This window comes from Stenella coeruleoalba, assembly GCF_951394435.1.
Source record: "Stenella coeruleoalba genome assembly, chromosome: 3".
Lineage (NCBI taxonomy): Eukaryota > Metazoa > Chordata > Mammalia > Artiodactyla > Delphinidae > Stenella > Stenella coeruleoalba.
The window spans coordinates 167,553,006-167,572,423 of record NC_137148.1 but is presented as its reverse complement, the minus strand read 5'-3'; the positions used below and the strand labels follow the sequence as shown (position 1 = coordinate 167,572,423).

General features: G+C 47.5%; 2 protein-coding genes across 5 annotated transcripts; one reads left to right on the top strand and one right to left on the bottom strand.

Annotated features, from left to right (window-relative positions):
* Nucleotides 1-4,858: 4,858 nt before the first annotated feature.
* On the bottom strand, nt 4,859-16,889 carry FBXL12 (F-box and leucine rich repeat protein 12). 3 transcript variants are annotated; one of them, XM_079915609.1, is made up of 3 exons: nt 16,489-16,889; nt 11,453-11,601; nt 4,859-6,730 (listed from the first exon to the last, which is right to left on the bottom strand). In XM_079915609.1, the coding sequence occupies exons 1-3, from the start codon at nt 16,532-16,534 to the stop codon at nt 5,909-5,911; spliced, it is 1,017 nt and encodes a 338-aa protein (XP_079771735.1). In that variant the 5' UTR covers nt 16,535-16,889; the 3' UTR covers nt 4,859-5,908. The 3 variants fall into 3 exon arrangements, with proteins under 3 accessions (XP_079771735.1, XP_079771736.1, XP_079771737.1); XM_079915610.1 differs by lacking the exons at nt 11,453-11,601; nt 16,489-16,889 and adding exons at nt 10,187-10,227; nt 11,267-11,331; XM_079915611.1 differs by lacking the exon at nt 16,489-16,889 and adding an exon at nt 11,267-11,339 and having other exon boundaries at nt 4,862-6,730; nt 11,453-11,597.
* Nucleotides 16,890-17,056: 167 nt separating this feature from the next.
* Nucleotides 17,057-18,714, top strand: UBL5 (ubiquitin like 5). Of its 2 annotated transcripts, none has more exons than XM_079915647.1 (5): nt 17,057-17,160; nt 17,532-17,598; nt 17,806-17,889; nt 18,051-18,088; nt 18,542-18,713. In XM_079915647.1, exons 2-5 carry the CDS (start codon nt 17,543-17,545, stop codon nt 18,583-18,585), a joined length of 222 nt encoding a protein of 73 aa, XP_079771773.1. In that variant the 5' UTR covers nt 17,057-17,160; nt 17,532-17,542; the 3' UTR covers nt 18,586-18,713. The 2 variants fall into 2 exon arrangements, with proteins under 2 accessions (XP_079771773.1, XP_079771772.1); XM_079915646.1 differs by having other exon boundaries at nt 17,065-17,160; nt 17,483-17,598; nt 18,542-18,714.
* Nucleotides 18,715-19,418: the final 704 nt, after the last annotated feature.

The window sequence follows — 19,418 nt, the reverse complement described above, 5'->3', positions numbered from 1 at the left end:
GGTTAAGAATCCACCTGCCAATGCAGGGGTCATGGGTTCGATCCCTGGTCCGGGAAGATTCCCCATGCCGTGGAGCAACTAAGCCCTCAAGCCACAACTACTGAGCCCATGTGCCACAACTACTGAAGCCCGCGCGCCTAGAGCCCGTGCTCCGCAACGACAGAAGCCACCGCAATGAGAAGCCCGCGCACCGCAACAAAGACTAGCCCCCGCTCGCCGCAACTAGAGAAAGCCAGCGTGCAAGCAACGAAGACCCAACACAGCCAAAAATATGTAAATAAATAAATTTATTTTTAAAAAATCAAAAACAAATTTTTAAACAGGTATGCATCACTTTAGTCTGAGTTAGGGCAGAAACTCCATTCCTCTGGCTCCCTGGGTCCGAGTGGGGGGAATTTCAGCTGAAGCAACAGTTCTGATCCCTCTCTGCACATACACGTGCACACACTTTATCTGAATAGTGGGTTTGGAAGAAGGAGCTGAGTCTGAATGGTTCACACCCTTTCTCTCTGCCTTTTGGAGTCTTCTGGGCCCCAGACAGAGGGTATTTTGATCAGGCTGGGGCCATGCAGTAAGCATCTACAGGAGCCTTGTGGTTGACCAGCTCTGCCATGCCCGAGTAGGTCTGGCAAATTTAGGGGTGAAATATCAGAAAACCCACCAGGCTGCATAGTGGAGCCACGTGTTTCAGTCCTGCTCTTATGGGCCATGAAGCTGATGTTTTCATTGCTGATTCCTGTGACTGGTCTCAAACTCAGGAGGGAAATGAAGAGATGCCCACGTTTTTTTTTTTGTCCAAAGTCACAATAATAGACTGCCAACTAAAAATTGTCACTTGCCTTCTGGTTCTACAGGAATGAAGTCACTAGCCACTGCAGTGGCTGACCTTCAACTCACCCTGCAAGGAGTTCAGGGTGGAGATCAGGAATGAGGCACTCTGTGCTCTGGGAAAAACTGGCAGAACAGGTCTTCCGATAGTTAGATTTTTCAGAAGATTTTATCAGTCTAGCTTCTTCCATCTTCTCATATTTAGAAAAGCACTAAAATTATTAACGGAGACATCTGCCCCTTGCGACTAGCAGCGACCTTCTACCAAATGTGTGCTTTGTTGCACGTATCCCCCTTCATTAAAGTCATACGTATACTGACCTCCTCCCCCACCTCTTGGGAGCAGTTCCTCAGAGCTATCTGAGAGGCTGTCTCCTGGGCTATAGTCCTCATTTTGTCCCTAATAAAACTTAACTCACAACTCTCACATGGTGCATTTTTTTTTCAGTCAACAAGACAAAGAAAATTTTAGAAGACGATAAGCCAAACTTACAATGATTCCCTGCGGGCCAGAGATTAGAAATAGATTCAATTTCTGTAATGTTAAAATTATTTACAAGCAGGTATTATTTTCAACATCAGGAAAATTTCTTGTTAACCAGAAATTATATGTTTTTTAAGGCTCTTTTTAAAAAAATTATTTATTTATTTGGCTGCACTGGGTCTTAGTTGCAGCATGCGGGATCTTTAGTTGTAGCATGTGAGATCTTTAGTTCCCTGACCAGGGATCGAATGCGGGCCCCCTGCATTGGGACTGCGGAGTCTTAACCACTGGACCACCAGGGAAGTCCCAAGGCTTATTTTATACTTTACTTTTTTAACTAAAGTATAGTTGATTTACAATGTTGTGTTCATTTCTTCTCAAGAATTATATGTTTAAACGCAAATAACCATCCATCAGTGAATGGATAACAAATTGTCTCTAGCCGTATGATGGAATACTGCTCAGGAACAAATTTTTTTTCTTAAGTTTTTTGGTTTTTATTTTTTTGGTCACGCTGCAGGGCATGCGGGATCTTAGTTCCCCCGACCACCAGGGATCAAACAGGGGCCCCCTACAGTGGAAGCATGGAGTCCTAACCACTAGACTGCCCGGGAATTCCTGGGAACAAATTTTTGATCCCTGCAACTGTCTGGATAAATCTCAAAATTATTACGCTGGGTGAAAGAAACAAGACCCCTCCCATACACACAGAGAAAATAACACACTATATGATTCCATTTATATAATATTCTAGGAAAAGCAAAATAATCTATAGTGACAGATCAGTGGTCCTGGGGACAAGAACGGAGGGAGGGTTATGAAGGGCCACAAGGAAACTTTTGGGGGTGATGGAAATGTTTGTTATTTTGATTGTAGTGGTGGTTTTATGAGTGCACACATGTCAAAAGTCATCAAATGACTTAAACATGTGGTTTGTTATACATTAATTATGCCTCAATAAACGAAAAAAATTTTTTTGTCTAATGGGGCACAGTTACTGGGCCATCCTTTCACATAATGTTCCATGTCAACAAAGCAAATTCACATAATGGTTAAGATCATGGAATAAGATTACTCAAGTTTTGCTACGTCATTAGCTGTGTGGCTTTGGGCAGCTTAACTTCTCTGTGCCTCAGTTTCCTCCTCTGTGCCTTTCTCACTGGGCTGCTGATAGGAGTCTGTACATGAAGGACTGAGCACAGTACCTGACATGCAATAAGCAAGCACTTGATAAATGATACCTTACCTTCATGGGATGGTGTATTTTTTGTTTGTTTTGTTTTGGGGGGTTATTTTTTGGTCACGCTGCGTGGCTTGTGGGATTTTAGTTCCCCGACCAGGGATTGAACCCCGGACCCTTGGCAGTGAGAGCTCGGATCCTAACCACTGGACAGCCAGGGAATTCCCATGGGAGGGTGTATTAATCATGTTTTTTATTTTCTACATTTTATGATGCTTTGACATCTTAGGTCTTGCAAACCTGGGGAAAGACCGCCCCTCCCAGGGTTAGCTAGTTCCTAGAGATAGCAAACCACATGCTTGGGAGCCCGCTTCTCATATGCAAACCAGCCAATCCGATCACCTCCTTTATCTAACCCTGGGACCCTACACCAATATTCCCTCTGCCCTAAATCATCCCAGGACCATGTAGCATGCAACTAGGGACCACCCCTAGAGCCTAGAACCCACTGAAATTATTTATTTATTTATTTAAATGCCTTTAAAAACATTTATTTATTTATATATATATTGATTTAATTGTTGGCTGCATTGGGTCTTAGTTGCAGCACGCAGGATCTTTCTTGCAGCATGCGGGATCTTTTGTTGTGGCACATGGTCTTCTCTCCCTAGTTTCAGCCTGCTGGCTCAGTTGTGATCCCACGGCATGTGGGATCTTAGTTCCCCGACCAGGGATCAAACCCACGTCCCCTGCATTGGAAGGCGGATTCTTAACCACTGGACCACCAGGGAAGTCCCCCACTGAAATTATTTAAACCATCCAATTCTTAGCTTGCTCTGCTGGCCTCCCCTGCCTCTCCCATTCCTTCCAGCAAAAACTATAACAGAGGCTCTGGCCCATGCTTTTCCCTCACTCCTGCTGACCCCGTGTGGCCGTGCTTGGCATGGCATGCCCCTGCTCTTGGGAATTGTAGTAATAAGCCCTTCTTTAAAGGACAGTTGGAGGATGGAGAGAATGAAGAGACCACCGAAATAAGAAATCATCTTGAGACCGAAAAACAAGGCAGGCAGCTCCATGTAATCAATGGATCAGTTTATTAGAGGGTAACTTGCTCACAGGGTGGGATCAATTGGACAGCGATCCGGAAGCATTCACAGCCTCACTCCACACCCCCGAGGGGCCATTTGGACAATTTATAGTTAACCTAGGGGATGGGGGAAGGTGCTTGGAAACAGGATGTGCGTTCCTAAGTCAAGATTTATAAATGGGTAACTAGTCTCATGGGTGCCGGGAATACATCAGCAGTGAAAGTTTTCATCATTGTTTGGGGCCTAACAGAGCATAGAGGCCACCTGAACCTAATGATTATGAAACAGTATTAACTACAAAGCCCTTGACGACAGAGAAGTCATTTACTGTACAGTACAGTCTTGCATAGGGTCAGTGGAAGGACAGGAGGAACAGGGCCCAAGATGGTGTCAGTTATGCTAATGGCCATACAACCGCTGTCTCCACATCTATCACCTTACTATACGTGATTAAAACAAGTTCCAGGTACATTCTGTCTTGTTTTATTTTTATTTTGGTGGGGGTGAATTAGAAAAAAAATAGCTTTTTTGCGTTGCCAGGCAAAGGGGGCCACAGCAGACTAATGTCCTCAAAACTGTATGTCCCGACCTGGAGTGGGGTAGTGAGGAGTTTTATAGTAATGGTTCAAAGAGGAGGGCGTGATCAGCTCGTGGACATTCTTCTGATTTGTTGGTTGTGAGGTAGGTGGGAGTCAGCATCATTAACCTTCTGGTTCTAACCGTTCTGGGGTCTAAATGCTTGTGGGCACCATACTGTTAGTTAACTTCTCCCACCTGGTGGAGGTTTCAGTATCTGCAAAACAGCTTGAAGATATTGTTATGTATATCCCTTGAGGGGGGGGGGGTACCAGGACCCTGCCCCAAGGCTGCACTATTGTCCAGGTACATTTTAAAACAGATGACAGGGACTTCCCTGGAGGTCCAGTGGTTGACACTCCACGCTTCCACTGCAGGGGACACGGGTTTGATCCCTGGCTGGGGAACTAAGATCCTGCATGCCGTGCGGCGTGGCCCAAAAAAAAAAAAAAAAAGTATATACATATGTATAACTGAGTCACGAGTCACTTTGCTGTACAGCAGAAATTAACACAACATTGTAAATCAACTATACTTCAAAAAAAAAATAACGCTCATTTCATGGGTGGGCACTTAGGATCACTGTCAGTCTGCCACCTGCATCTTTCAAGTGGTTCAGACTCAAAGGGCAGGAAAAGGAGTTGCTACCTTTTGAACCCCTAAAACCAAAGCCACCTGTGAGGCCCTTCTAACCTCTCCCCATCATCTCTGACTTCACTCTTGATTGCTCACCCCCTGTTCCCTCGGCCACTTGGACCTTCTTCCCATCCCTGGAAATTGCCAAGCTCACTCCCATCTCAAGTCTTTGCCTTTTCTGCCTTCCCCCGCGCTTCCCGGGGCTGGTTCCTCACCTCTCAGCTCTGGGCTCAGAGAGGCCCACCCTGCCCACTCAACCAAACACGTGTGCCCCCATCACGAGGCCCTGGTTTATTGTCTCAGAGTCTCTGAAACCGTTCCATGCGTGTGTTCACCTGTTTATCATCCTTCTTCCTTGTCTATTTTGTTCACTGCTGTGGTCCCAGTGCCTAGAACCATGCTTGCAAGAGAGCGGAGGCTGAAGGCACATTTGTTGAATGAATAAACCAAATGCTTTTTTGAAAAACGTGATTATCTTTCTTTAATAGCAAAATAATATATATTGCGCAAAACTTGGAAAATACAGAATACAAAATACTGAAAGGACAACTTAGAAACTTTATTAACATTTCGAACATCAAAGCATGAGCTGTATCCGCCCTTCTCTCCGTGTCTCCTGCGTGCATGTAGGACTATCAGTGGTGTGTCGGCGTGTCAGTGGTGTGTCGGCGTGTCAATGATGTGTCAGTGTGCTGGTGCACATGCGTTGACAGCCCTTCCAGGCTTCCTAAGGGGCCTTGACCCCTCAGGTCTCCCTAACTCCTAACCCACCCTTCCACATCTGTCCTGTTCCTGAGAATGGCTCTTCATCCAGGACCTTCTCGGGCCTCAGGGCTGGTAAAGAGTAAGGCTTTGCAACATAACCGAGAGGTAGCTATGGTCTTCCTCATTTCTGGAGGTGAGGACAGGGCCTCCGAGAGGCTGGCTGATGTCACAGAGGCCACACAGCTGGCAAACCATGATTCTAATGATCTGGAGGAGCCAAGGCTTAGGTTCTTTCTACCTGTGGCCTTCATAGCTCTCCAGCCGGATTACCTGCCCATGGTAAGGTGCTGCTCAGAGGGTCTGGGACTTATTAATAAAAGCTGAGAGGGGTCTCAGGCTCGGCTGGTGCAGTCACATCCACCAGTCCATGGACTCTTTGGGGCAGGCCCTGACAATGACCATACAGTGGGGTAGCCCCTTAGACAGGATCCTCTCTGCCTCCTGACCCTCCCAGCCCAGCCCCTGCAGCTCAAGGACCCTGAGCTTGGGCATGGTGAGGCAGGAGGAGAGGATTTCATGCGGGGAAGGCATTTCTGGGGTGATGAGCGGCCCCAGCAGGCACAGACTCTCCAGGGCCGGCATGCCCTCCAGGACCGACAGGCCAGGGGCCGAGAGGCCCCGCACGGTCAGCCGGATCTTCCGCACATCTCGGAGGTGGCGGCTGATGGCCAGGAGGGTGCTGTCGGCCGAGAGGGTGCAGCCCAGCACCTCCAGCCTCTGCAGGTAGCTCAGCTCCTGCAGGCCCATATCCAGCCCGGTCTCGGTCACCCGGTAGGTGCCGCCCAGCACCAGCGAGCGCAGCGCGCGGAAGCGCGTCAGGCCCTGCAGGTGCTCGTCGCGGAAGGCGGGGACACGGTCCAGCACGATGCACTCGAGCAGGGGCAGCACGGTGGGGTCCTGCTCCTTGAGGAGCCAGGCCATGGAGATCTCACAGCTGTGCAGCTCCAGGGTCCTCAGGGTGCAGGGGAGGCTGGTGATGGGCACCATGCTCAGGTTGGCCACGTGCAGGCAGAGGCGCTTGAGGTTGGGGCACTTCTGGCCCAGGGCCCTCATCAGGGCGGGGGACAGCTGGGGAGCCTGAGAGCCCGAGAACAGGTAGCCGCCCATCCGCAGGGAATGGAGCCGGGATGCCATGTACCGGCGAAGGAGGTGCCACATGACTTTAGGCCGCATCTGTAAGAACCAGAAACGGGGTGTCGGGGGGGGGCTGTGACTGGGGGAGAGATGTGGGGCATCTTCCAAGGCCCCCACCTGCCTGGAGACAGGCAGTCCCCAGCTGGGGCTCTGATGTTCCCTGGGAATTCTGTCCTTCCCTCACCAGCCTCACGCCACCAGATACCTCCCCAGGAGCAACAGGATGATTTAATCTGTGTTGACCTCTAGGTTGGAAAAAAAGCAATGGCGATAAGAGACCATAACAGATCTGTCTCTAGCAAGAGTTATCTTCTGCAGTAAGCAAGAAAGTAAATCCACCTGGCAATATTTTTATCCCTTTCTTAATGACTACCTCCTCATAGAAATAAGCAACATAAAATAAAACTGAAAAAGGCTAAAACTGCCCAGGGTAAATCAGATCTAGGTTAAAAGAAAAAAATAAAAATCACAGCTTGGTAATAGTGAAAGCTGCAAAAATTAACCCTGGGAAATTAGTAGAAAACAAACAAATGAACTATAACTAACTGGTACCCTGTGCATTTCATTATATGTACATTTTAGCTTCAAAAAAAAAAAGGACAGAAAAAAGAAATTGTAGGGACTTCCCTGGTGGCGCAGTGGTTAAGAATCCGCCTGCCAATGCAGGGGACAAGGGTTCGAGCCCTGGTCCGGGAAGATCCCACATGCCGCAGAGCAACTAAGCCCGTGCGCCACAACTACTGAGCCTACACTCTAGAGCCCACAAGCCACACTGAGCCTGCATGCCACAACTACTGAAGCCTGCGTGTCTAGAGCCCGTGCTCTGCAACAAGAGAAGCCACTGCAGTGAGAAGCCCGCACACTGCAACGAAGAGTAGCCCCCGCTCTCCACAACTACAACGAAGACCCAACGCAACCATAAATAAATAAAATTAAAAAGAAACTGTATACCATAAAATCTGTTGACGAGTTTTTTTTTTTTTTAAATATGACTTTTTTATTAGCAAAATCCACGACCAGGCAAGAGGATATTTTGCTGCCTCTCAGTTACACCTTTTCTGTTGGGTTCTTGGTATCCCTAATCCTTTTATTCCTAAATTCTTTTTTAAAATTTTTTATTGAAATATAGTTGATTTACTATCTTGGGTTAGTTTCAGTGTACAGCAAAGTGATTCAGAATATATATATATATATTCTTTTTTTACATTGTCTTCCATTTTAGGTTATTACAAGATTTTTAGTATAGTTCCCTGTGCTATACTGTAGGTCCTTGTTGGTTACCTATTTTATATACGGTAGTGTGTATATTTTAATCCCGAACTCCTAATTTATCCCTTCTCCCTGTTGACTACTCTTGACAGAGGAATCAAATCTTCCTGATAAAATCTGGACCTGCAAGTTTGGGCCGAGGGAAAGGGACTCACTAGAAATATTGCCCACTAAAAGGGAACTCACAAAAGTAGAAGCGACCGTTGGCAAAATTTTAAATGCCCACGAAGCCAGAGGTTGAATCCCTTTTACTTGTAAAAGGACAAAATTAGAAAATCCTTTAAGTTTCATAATATCAAACACTGGCCAGGATGTGGAGAAGCAGTTCTCAGGTCCTGCTGGTGGCATTTGGTCTGAATACTTTGGAATGCGATCTGGTGGGTTTTACTGAAATGTAAAATGTGGACACCCACTGGCATCTGTTTTGTTTTTAAGAATATGGGAGCAGGAATTCCCTGGCGGTCCAGTGGTTAGGACTCCGCACTTTCACTGCCGAGGGCCCGGGTTTGATCCCTGGTCAGGGAACTAAGATCCCACAAAAAAAAGGGGGTGGGGAGCATCTGCTGCTTCTCTGGGAAAGAACAAGATGACCTGGGTGACAGAAGTAGGGAGACCTTACTTTCCAATCTTTATTATTTTGTACCTTTTGAATCCTGTGTATATCTTTTTTTGCACCGCCCCCTTTATTATTTTTTTAAACTAATTTTTCAGTTTGTTTAAATGCACATACTGCCTGACCTAGTAAGACCTCTTTTGTGGAATTTACCCTACAGAAACATTAGTTTCTGACATCGTGGTTTTAACAGCAAAAACCAAATGTCCACTGATAAGATAACAGCCATGTAGGTAGTAACTAAGAACAAAGTAGATCCAGAGATATGAACCCTGGTAACTCCTCAAAATATGCAGGAAAGAGTGGCAAAATGATACTTTAAAGGTTAAAGAAAAAAGAAACAATACTATATATTTTATATGGGTACAATTATTCCAACCATAATGGCTAACCTGTATTGAGTACCTACTGTTTGCCAGGTGCAGTGATGAGCACTGAACTAGAAAGCTCACACAGTACCTGGTTGTGTAGCAGGTACCTCTGGAAAAATGCAGTGGCCAGAATCTTGTTGCAAGAGTACAGCTATGATTCAACACAGCCTGACTCCAAAGGCCAATCTTGCTCTTGTAATCACTTTCCTTTCCTTCCCTTATACAGGCCCAAGGATATAAAGGCACAGAAGATGGGATAGAAGGAAATATTCCACACTTATAATAGTGGTTACTCTGGGGAAGGGTTGAAGATACCAGGGGATGACTGTCAAAGGCTCTTAGCTTCATCTGTGGCAATACTTCAATGGTTTTTGTTTTTAGATATAATTGACATATTATATTAGTTTCAGGTGTACACACAATGGTTCGATATTTATATATCTTGTGAAATGATCACCACATAAGTCTAGTTAACATCCATCACCACACATAGTTATACTACTTCAACATTTTTACAAGAATTATTCATGACTTGTGTCATTTTTAAAAATTAAACCTCAAAAAGAGAAACGCAAAACAAATGTTCTAGTTACGTACGCTAAAGCATTTAGGGATGAAGTGGACTCTTGTCTGCAACTTATTTTGAAGTGTATTTAAAAAATAAAATGGATTGATGGATGGAAAGAGGGATGGATGGATCGGTCAACAGGGGATAAAACAAATGTAGTTAAATACTAATAGTGGGCAACTTCGTGCTCTCTGTACTATTCTTTCAACTTTTATATATGTTTGAAATTTCTCATAATAAAATGGCAGAAAAAATAACTAAGAACTACATTATTATGTAATGTGTTAGTTTTTTAGTACAGAAAAAATAACCATTTTTAAAGGTGATTTCAATAAAAATAATTTCTATACAAGGCCACAATTCCTTATCCAAAACTCCTGAAGACAGATGGGTTTCAGAATTCAGAATTAATGTGGTACAAATACCATATATAATACCATCAGAAGGGTCAAGGGCAGCACCTTGTTATCAGATTAATATTTTTCAGTATAACATGACTTTTATTCCAAGTGGGATAAGGAAAAGGACATTAATAGCCTCACACCAGTTCACATCAGGTGTTGCCACCAAATGAATTTGTGCCAAGCTTACAAAAAACCTTTTCACTTTTCTGGCTTTCTGATTTTGGAATTGCAGATGAAGAACTGAAAGTGAGAAAATATAAAGGATCCTACCTCTCAGAAATTGTACTTCTAGGTTTCAGAGTAACTGGTACCTGGATGCAAGAAGACAGACACAAGGACATTCTTGTGGAACAAGAAGCAACAGCATCAGTAACACCTTGAAAGTTGTCAGAAATTTGGAATCTGGGGCCCCCACTCCAGGCCACTGAATCAGAATCTGCATTTTAACAAGATCCCCATAGGTGATTCGTATGCACAGTAAAGTCTGAGACACTTATAAAGCTGTTCACAACAGTAGAAAGTTGGAAATAACCTAACCATCTGTCAACAGGAAAATAGATAAACAATTTGTGGTATATTCATTTAACAGCAGTTAAAAGGAATGAATTAGATTTACAAGTGCTGATTAGAATAAATCTCAAAAGCGATGTGTGAATAAAGCTGGTTATATAAGTAAAACAGCATTTAACGATCTAAAGAGTAGAGCAGCATTATCTAAATTTTAGAAATACGTTAACAATACTGTGTATTGCTTACGGGCACACACATAAGAAGTAAATAAAAACGCGAAGGGATACAAATCCACTTTATGATAGTGGTTACCTCTGAGGAGGGTTTCAAAAGTGCAAGAGATATACCTAAAACTGTTGTATGCAGATGTGTATATATAAACATTTGTATGTGTGTTTCACAAGATCAGCAGTAAATAAGGCCAAAGGTTAAAAAAGGTTAAATCTAGGTAGGGGGGGAAATAGTTTCAGATATTATCCTCTGTACATTTCTACATATATTTGAAATAGTTCATAATAAAAAGAAAAAAATAAAATGCAAATGGGAGAAAGTGGAAATGGTTTGCCTGCACCACTCAGGAGATTAATTCTGGAAATAAGTTGACTATGGAAAATGATTTCTCCATGAAAACTCATCAATAAGCCCTTTCCCTGCACGACTTTGGTAACACCCATTCTGGAGGTGGGGAAACTGAGGCCTGGACGTCACAGTGGAGCAAATAACTGACGCGGCTGGGATGCACCCGGAACAGCCTCGCTCGAAACACAGGGTTGGAGGCGTGGTCCTCGAGGTCGGGCCAGCCCGACCTTGGCCCAGACCTGCCCGGCCAGCCCCGCATACCGTGTAGAGCGTCAGGTCGACATGTCGCCACAGCCACCGGTCGTCCACTAGCCTCTTCCAGCGGTGACAGACCCTGGGGAAGGGGACCTGCCGTTAGAACGTCCCGGCCCCGCGGGGACCAGATGTCCATCTCCTGGTGCAACCCCCCCCCGCCCGGCCCTTCCCTCGCGCGGGGCGGGGCCGCACCTGGAGATGCGGATCCTGTCCCGAACCGGGAGGTAAGAGAAGATCTCCAACAGGACAGAGTCCGGCAAGTCCGCAAAAGTCGCCATGATCCCGCCGACACGCACTTCCGCTTCCGGCGAAAGGGACTCGTTGACTGGCCTTGGAAGCCCCTAAGAGACGGCAGGAAGTGAGGGTGCCGGCAGGGAGGTGGTCGTGGCTTCCGGTAGCCGGCAGAGTTCTGGCTTTCCTCTTGCGGGGACGTGGTTGGGCCCTGGAGCCAGACCAGCACGGGATCTGAACGCGGCACCGAAGGTGGGGTTAGGGACTAGGACCAAGCCCGGAAGGCGTGGCTAGGGCGATGACGATACCCGGGGGCGGGGTTAAGGGCGGGAACGAGACTCGGGGGCGTGCCTGGGGAACTAGGACCACGCCCTGAAGGCGTGGCTAGAGCGGTGACGAGGCCCGGGGGCGGGGTTAAGGGCGGGAACGAGACTGGGGGAAAGCGTGGCTGGGGCGGTCACGAGCCCTAAAGGGAAGGATTGAGGGCGGAACCAAGAGCGGAGGACAAGGCGGAGAGTTCGAGAATAAATTTGTAGAAGTGAAATAGCTTGTTAAAAGGCGTGTTGAATTTTTCGCTTTTATTGATGGCGCCAAATTGTTCTCCACAGAGCCTGAACTGACACTCCCTCCAGATATATATCACTTTTTTTCTAAATATATCACTCACTTTTAAAGTTGCAATTCATAAGGGCAGTGAAATTTATTCAAACATTCCCGTATTGATGAGTATTCACGTTGCTTCCAGTTCTATCACCGCAATATCGGCGCTAAACATTCTCTTTATATATGTATGTACATGCATACATATATATACACACACACATACATATGTAATATATACCTCCTATGTTTTTATTTCTATAGGATAAATAACCAGGAGTTGGGTTGATGGGTCAAAGGACATGTGAAGTTTAATTCTGAATAGGTTTTGCCAAATCACACTCCCAAGAGCCTATAATGGCAATACATGGTTTTGGGTTGTTTTTTTTGTTTGTTTTGGTTTGGTTTTGTTTTTGCCGCGCTGTGCGGCTTGCAGGATCTTAGTTCCTCGACCAGAGATTGAACCCGGCCAGGGCAGTGAAAGCACCGAGTCCTAACCACTGGACCGCCAGGAAATTCCCTGGCAATACATGTTTTTAATACACACACAGAGAAGAAATTGGAGACGTTGAAAACTGTTTTAGAAATAAATGCAAACTGGGACTTCCCTGGCGGTCCAGTGGTTAAGACTCTGTGCTTCCATTGCAGGGGGTGCAGGTTCGTTTTCTGGTGGGGGGATTAAGATCCCGCATGACGGGCAGCCCGGCGCCCCCCCTCAAAAGAAAGCAAACTCATTAAGATGTATATGTTAGGGCTTCCCTGGTGGCGCAGTGGTTGAGAGTCCGCCTGCCGATGCAGGGGGCATGGGTTCGTGCCCCGGAACGGGAAGATCCCACATGCCACGGAGCGGCTGGGCCCGTGAGCCATGGCCGCTGAGCCTACGCGTCCGGAGCCTGTGCTCCGCAACGGGAGAGGCCACAACAGTGAGAGGCCTGCGTACTGCAAAAAAAAAAAAAAAAAAAAAAAAAGTATATGTTAAATGTGTGCAATTTTGTATATCAACTATATCTGAATAAAGCTTAAAAATCTGTATGCTTTCACTTATCCATAAATAAATAAAAAGTAAAACACTGTGGTATTCACCTATCAGATTAAGATGAGGAAGCCAGAAAGTACCCACACTAGCCTTGGTGTGAGGAAGTAGACCTTCTCAACCACTGCAGATGGGGCAGAATTGATGCAAAATCTTTGAAGACAGTTTGGCAATATCAGATTGCAGCCCCTGTAGGGCCCAATAATTCCACTTCTAGGATCTCAAATTGTCAGAAAGAATGAGGTAGGTCTTTCTGTGCTGTTTGGAACAATCGCTAGGATATTGTTTTCTTTTAAAAGCAAACGGTGTAGAGAACAGTGTATATAGTTTGGTCTCGTTGGATATACATATTTGTTGTGTTTCATTTTATACATAAAGGCCTGTATGAAAACAAAGTCATTCATTTCTGCCCTTTGACACAACTTAAAATATTGTATATTACTTGAAAATACAAAGTCCCTATCTCCATTGAAACGCGTTATTGACATCTGAGAGGTTTCATCATTTTCTTGGGAGGCTCTGTATCACATGTTTGAAGACACAGAGATGAAATGAAAACTTTTAACTGTAATTGTCCCTGCGGAGGGCCTGGGGTCTGGAGGGTGAGGAAACTTTATGCTGCTGTATATAATACTTCTGTACTGCTTGAATTTTTACCATGTGCAAGAAAGTTCCAAATGTTTTATTAATAAATCCAACCCCTTTCATATTTTTCCTCAAACAAGAGCACAGAAAAAAAATGCTTCATGCTCTGGCAACCATTTTACGACTGTGGGAGAAAAGACCAAAAGAATCACATAGAGGTCAAGTCGCTTGCCAGGGCCACAAGCCCAGATTTTTCTGATGCCAGAGCGTGGGCCTCTATCACAGTGCTCTCCGATTCCCTCTGGAAAGCCCATGCCAGCACGCAGGGGCAATGACTCCTCTGCTCCCAGCGCCTTGGGCTTCCCCTTCACAGCACCTGTGTCACACTGTATTGCAAGGACCTCTTCACTTGTCTTCTTTACTTGTCTTCCTCCTGTATCAGACTGAATTCTGGGGTGGCAGGTCGGCCTTGGACACTGCTGCATCTCCAAGGCCTGCTGACAGGCTGAGATGTTGGGAGAAGGGACCTCCTGAGCAACTCTCTCCACCTCTAAGATTATTTCCCCTCTGGTGAACCTTTAAGTTCAGCGGAACGCAGGTGTCGCTGACCCCAGCTCAGTTACAGGGGTTTCCTAAGAACCATCTCCTCCCCATCAAGCATACAGGAGTGGAGGGATGGGAATCCCCAAGTATAAGCTCCTTCCTCTGGGTCAGAAACTAGGCAACAAGGGGCAGAGGGGCCCTGCCCAGCTTGCTCCTTGAGTTCTGACCCAGAACTCTCCCTCCTGGGAAGCATCTACCTCCTCACAAGAGCAGCTCTGACAGCAGGTCCTTCGGCTGCCTAGACAGGAGGATGGGACTGTCCTGGCCCCTCAATGGGCAGGCACTGAGGCCCTTCATGGGAAGCGCCGAATGATATTTACCAGGATGTGGAGAGAGGTCTCTAAGGTGAGGTGTCCTGTCTCCTGAGGCCTTTCCCCCTCCCACCTGGCTCTGGAGGAGGCAGTCCGTGCAGCAGTGGCAGCCTAGTCCTGGGACTTCCCATTGCCCATCCCCTCCACTTCCTCAGGATGCCTTAGCCCAGTTGGGGCTGGCGGCCCCCGACTAGATCCCCACTACTGCCCATGGAGCCCAAGCCCCCAACAATCCCAGACTTTATATTCCTCCCCTTTCAGCAGCACTCCTCACCCCTTTCCAATCTCCCCCAGCCCATAACTCAGCATCACCATCCTGTGCCTTAGCTCCCCTTTTTTTTTTTAATTTTTAAAAACATTTGGGGTTTTTTTTTTTTTGGCTGCACCACACAGCTTCTGGGATCTTAGTTCCCTGGGCACGGATTGAACCCAGGCCCTCGGCAGTGAGAGTGCAGAGTCCTAACCACTGGACCGCCAGGGAATTCCCTAGCTATCTTTGAATCAAACATCGAAAAAATAGAACTTCTTGTTTTAAAAAAATAACATTTACTTTTTCTTCTGATTACAAAAGTAACATATGTTCATTGTAGGTAATCTGGGAAAACACCAAAAGCACCAAAAAGAGGAACATGAGACACAGCAATTCCACCGTCTAGTGGTAAACACCATCAACATCTGGTGTGTCCTAGTATTTCTATGTGACTGCAAAAATGTGTTCCTTCCAAACTTTCTCGGGCACATTAGTCCCCTCAGGCTCACCCTTGACCTTCCCATCTCCCCCTCTTGCCCCATCTGTTCTTCTGCAAGAGGACTGTCAGGGGCTGGTCCAAGACCGATTCTTACTACAATCCTAGGGTGGGGATTGCTCTCCCCATTCATAGGTGAGGAAGATGAGAATCAGAGAGGGGAAGAGTTGAGATCACACAGCTTAATATTAAGGGGTTTTGACTCATCTGTCTGGATCCAAAGCCTGTGTCTCCAATCTGAATAAGCTTTCCGTTCAGATTCCCTGCCTTCTCAAGCCCACTCAGAGGGATTCTGCAGGGGTCGGAGAAATAACGGATCAAAGTCCTGAGGCAGGAAGGCCCCTGAGTCTAGTGTTTGAGGTGGGACTCCTTGGGCCAGTTCCCTAAGGCAGGACAGTCCCAACAGGATCACAGAGCATCCTCCCTTTCCCCAGGAAAGCATCTCATGTCTTCCACCTAATCTCATATCCTAGATTGAGAAGGCGGATTGGGTGAATCAGAAGTGGTGGCCCCGCGGCTTCCCTGGTGGCGCAGTGGTTGAGAATCTGCCTGCCAATGCAGGGGACACGGGTTCGAGCCTTGGTCCGGGAAGATCCGACACGCCGCGGAGCAGCTAAGCCTGTGCGCCACAACTACTGAGCCTGCGCTCTAGAGCCCGCGAGCCACAACTACTGAGCCCACGTGCCACAACTACTGAAGCCCGTGCACCTAGAGTCCCCGTGCTCCGCAAGAAGAGGAGCCACCACAATGAGAAGCCCACGCACCGCAATGAAGAGTAGCCCCTGCTCGGGGCAACTAGAGAAAGCCCACGCGCAGCAACGAAGACCCAACGCAGCCAAAAATAAATAAATAAAAATTAAAAAAAAAAAGAAGTGGTGGCCCCTTTTCAGAGTGAATCCTTTTAGGCTCACCAAACTAGGAGAATCCTGTCTGCTGAGAAGGAACAGTTCAAGAGTCAGTTCCATTGACAGGTTGGACTTAGGGAGGGGTGTTCTCTGTCCCACCAGCTCTGGGGAACCAGACCAGTTCAGGGGCTGCTTTGGCGCTGAAAGGCAAGGTTGGGAACTGGTACACAGTGCCCCCTGTAGGGCGGGAGCGACCTTCCTTGAAGATACAGACCTGGGAGATTTTGCAGTTGCAGGTAGGCGTGCAACGTGAACTCCATTCTGGTAAGTGCTGGTATCCAGGCCAGGATCAGGAGGCTCCTTCACTTATTGACTGCAGTCTGCACCCAAGATGTCCCTGGGGGCAGGCGAGATAAGCAGAGGGAAGGGGTGAGCAAAACGCTTCCGAGGCCCAGCCCTGAATGAAGGCAGGGGGGCGGACGGGATGCCCGCAGGACTTGACCCAGGCTCCCCAAAGCCCTAAAGCTGCAGTTAGAGGCTCCGTCAGGCTCAGGAACGAGAGGTCATCCCCGCCCACCGAGATGCCACACCAGATGGCGTCTCAGCACAGCGAAAAGCCTTCAACTAACTGCATCCAAACGGCTGGGCGCCGGTTCATGACCTCTGACTCTCCACGCCCCTCCCCCGCCCGGACCCTCATTCGTCTCCACGGTCCGTCCACATGTGTCCCTGTACTCAGGCTCGGGAGCCCAAAGCTGCTCCTGGGAACCGCAAGCCCACTTCCGGCCCGGAGGGGCGTACTCCGCGCGGTGTTGACGGGCACTGGGAGGAGCGGAGGGAGGAGCTTTCGGCTGCGCACTTCCGCTTCCGGTTCTTAGCGTCAGCGCTGGTCGGGGCTCTGCCTTCGAGCGAGCTTGTGGCGTCTGCTGGTGCCAGGAGATTCAAGGTGAGGTGGCCAGGTGGAGAGGCCCGGAGTAGCGGAAAGTTGATGGGACCCGGCCATCGAGGATCCGCCCGCCTGCGAGAGGCGAGGCTCGGCCTTCAGGCTACCTGAAATGGGACTGGGCCGGGCCGGGGGGGTGGGACGTGCGGCTGCCTGGGGTCTGCGGTCGCCGTGGGGTCCGAGGTCCTGGGACTTGGGGCCCAGGAAGACTGCGTTCTGGGGGATTGAGGGGGGCGTGAACATTAAGTCTCAATAACCGGGTGCCTTGGGGCCTGAGGGACCCCTGAAGTCCTGATTCTTTTGCTTCTGTCCCCGCTCTGTGTAGCTCCATCCTGAAGTCCTGATTCTTTTGCCTCTATCCCCGCCCTGTGCAGCTCCAGCCAGGATGATCGAGGTTGTTTGCAACGACCGTCTGGGGAAGAAGGTCCGCGTTAAATGCAAGTATCCACTGGCGGCCGAGAGGCGGTGGCTTCCGGAGGGTGCTTGACATGAATGAGGCAGGCAACTCAGTCTATGTTGTAGGGTGATTTTAGTTAAACCCGGGGGCAGGGGTGGGAATGGGGTCCTGGCAGAGTGCATTCACTACTGGAAATGTCCTCGTCGCGTTCTATCTCCCCCTTCCATTTTCCTTAATTCCTCTGCGCCCAGTACTGATGACACCATCGGGGACCTTAAGAAGCTGATTGCAGCCCAAACTGGCACCCGTTGGAACAAGATCGTATTGAAGAAGTGGTGAGTACAGGGGTAGAGCTGGGGGCTGGACAGGAGCAGGCCAGAAGTTTTTGGTTGGGGGAGGGCTGCAGCCAGCCCTTTGCTTAGGCAGAACTTCCTCAGCTTGCCTCCAGGCTGAAGGGCCTCCTTAGGCTTTTTCCTGAAAAGTTTTTATCCCACAGGTACACGATTTTTAAGGACCACGTATCTCTGGGGGACTGTATCCTTTGACTTCTTGAGGAAGGGTCTCCATACCCGGACTTAGTTCTCTTTGTTCAATACTGGAGTGTATATGAGATTATGCACATAATGTGTTTAACTTAATATGTGGCACATGCTAAGTATTTAGAAAATGGGAGCCATGTAATTATTTTGTTGGGGGAGGAGGGTGGTTGGTGAAATGTTTTGATTTGACTTGGCTTGTAAGACTTTGACATTTTTCAGTCAAAGTATTTATTACTGAGCTCCACTTGAGTTGGGTACGGGAGGTCAGAGTGGAGGGAGACTCGGGCATGTTTGTTGTGCAAAAGGAACATGAACTTTTTTAAAAGTTTGGATTCTTTTCAAATTAAAATGATCCAAACTAAAATGTGGCCACCCTGACCCAACTGTGACACATGGGAGGGGTGGGGATGGAGCCCACAGTGAGGATTCCTTAACGCCTGTACTTCAGATGAAATCCACGATGGGATGAACCTGGAGCTTTATTACCAATAGGGCAGAATTCCTTCTCCCTGTCCTTCTCTCTTCCCCCACCCTCGCCCCCCACACTAATATGGATGCTTGTGTTTGAAAACTCATGTTAATAAAAACTTAGAGGTTGCTTCATTCACTGTTGTCATCTTTGAGTGAGGGCTATCTCTTGAGGAGAGGGTTGGCATCTGGTCGTCACTATATTCTCAGTACCCAGCTGCTCAATAAGAGTTCAAGATTGGATCAATGAGGGAGCCAGTAGACTGGGAGCCTGAATGGAAGACCAGAGCTCTGGGGCTAGCCATGTGTCTCTGAAGGTCAACAGATCCTGGGATTATTGTCACCCTAATAGACCAAGGAACCTCTGGGTAAGGACAGTAGATGTAGTAGTTAGGAATACAGGTTTAGATTCAGAGAGACTGTGGGTGGAATCCCAGCTCTGCCACCAACTGTGACCCTGGGCAAGTTACTTAATCTCCGTTAACCTTCATTTCCTTATCCAAACTGGAACCGACAGTGTTTACTTCAGTGGTGTGTTGTGAAGTGGAGATGAGATAAAACATGATTAAGCAGCCACAGTTCTTAGCGCTTATGAAATCCTTGTGGACAGAGTGAAACAGTGTGGCATAGGCTATAAGAAGAACCCAGCCTCAACAGTCAGACCAACTGGGTTTGAATTTTGATCATTAGCAGTGGAATTTGGAGGAGTCAGACTCTCTGATCCTCAGTTTCTTCCTCTAAAAGGGGGAACCATGATGACAATCACGTTTCCATGAGATAATGATGAGATAATGGATAATGATGAGATAATGGAGTTAAAACAGCAGGATGGGGCTTCCCTGGTGGCGTAGTGGTTG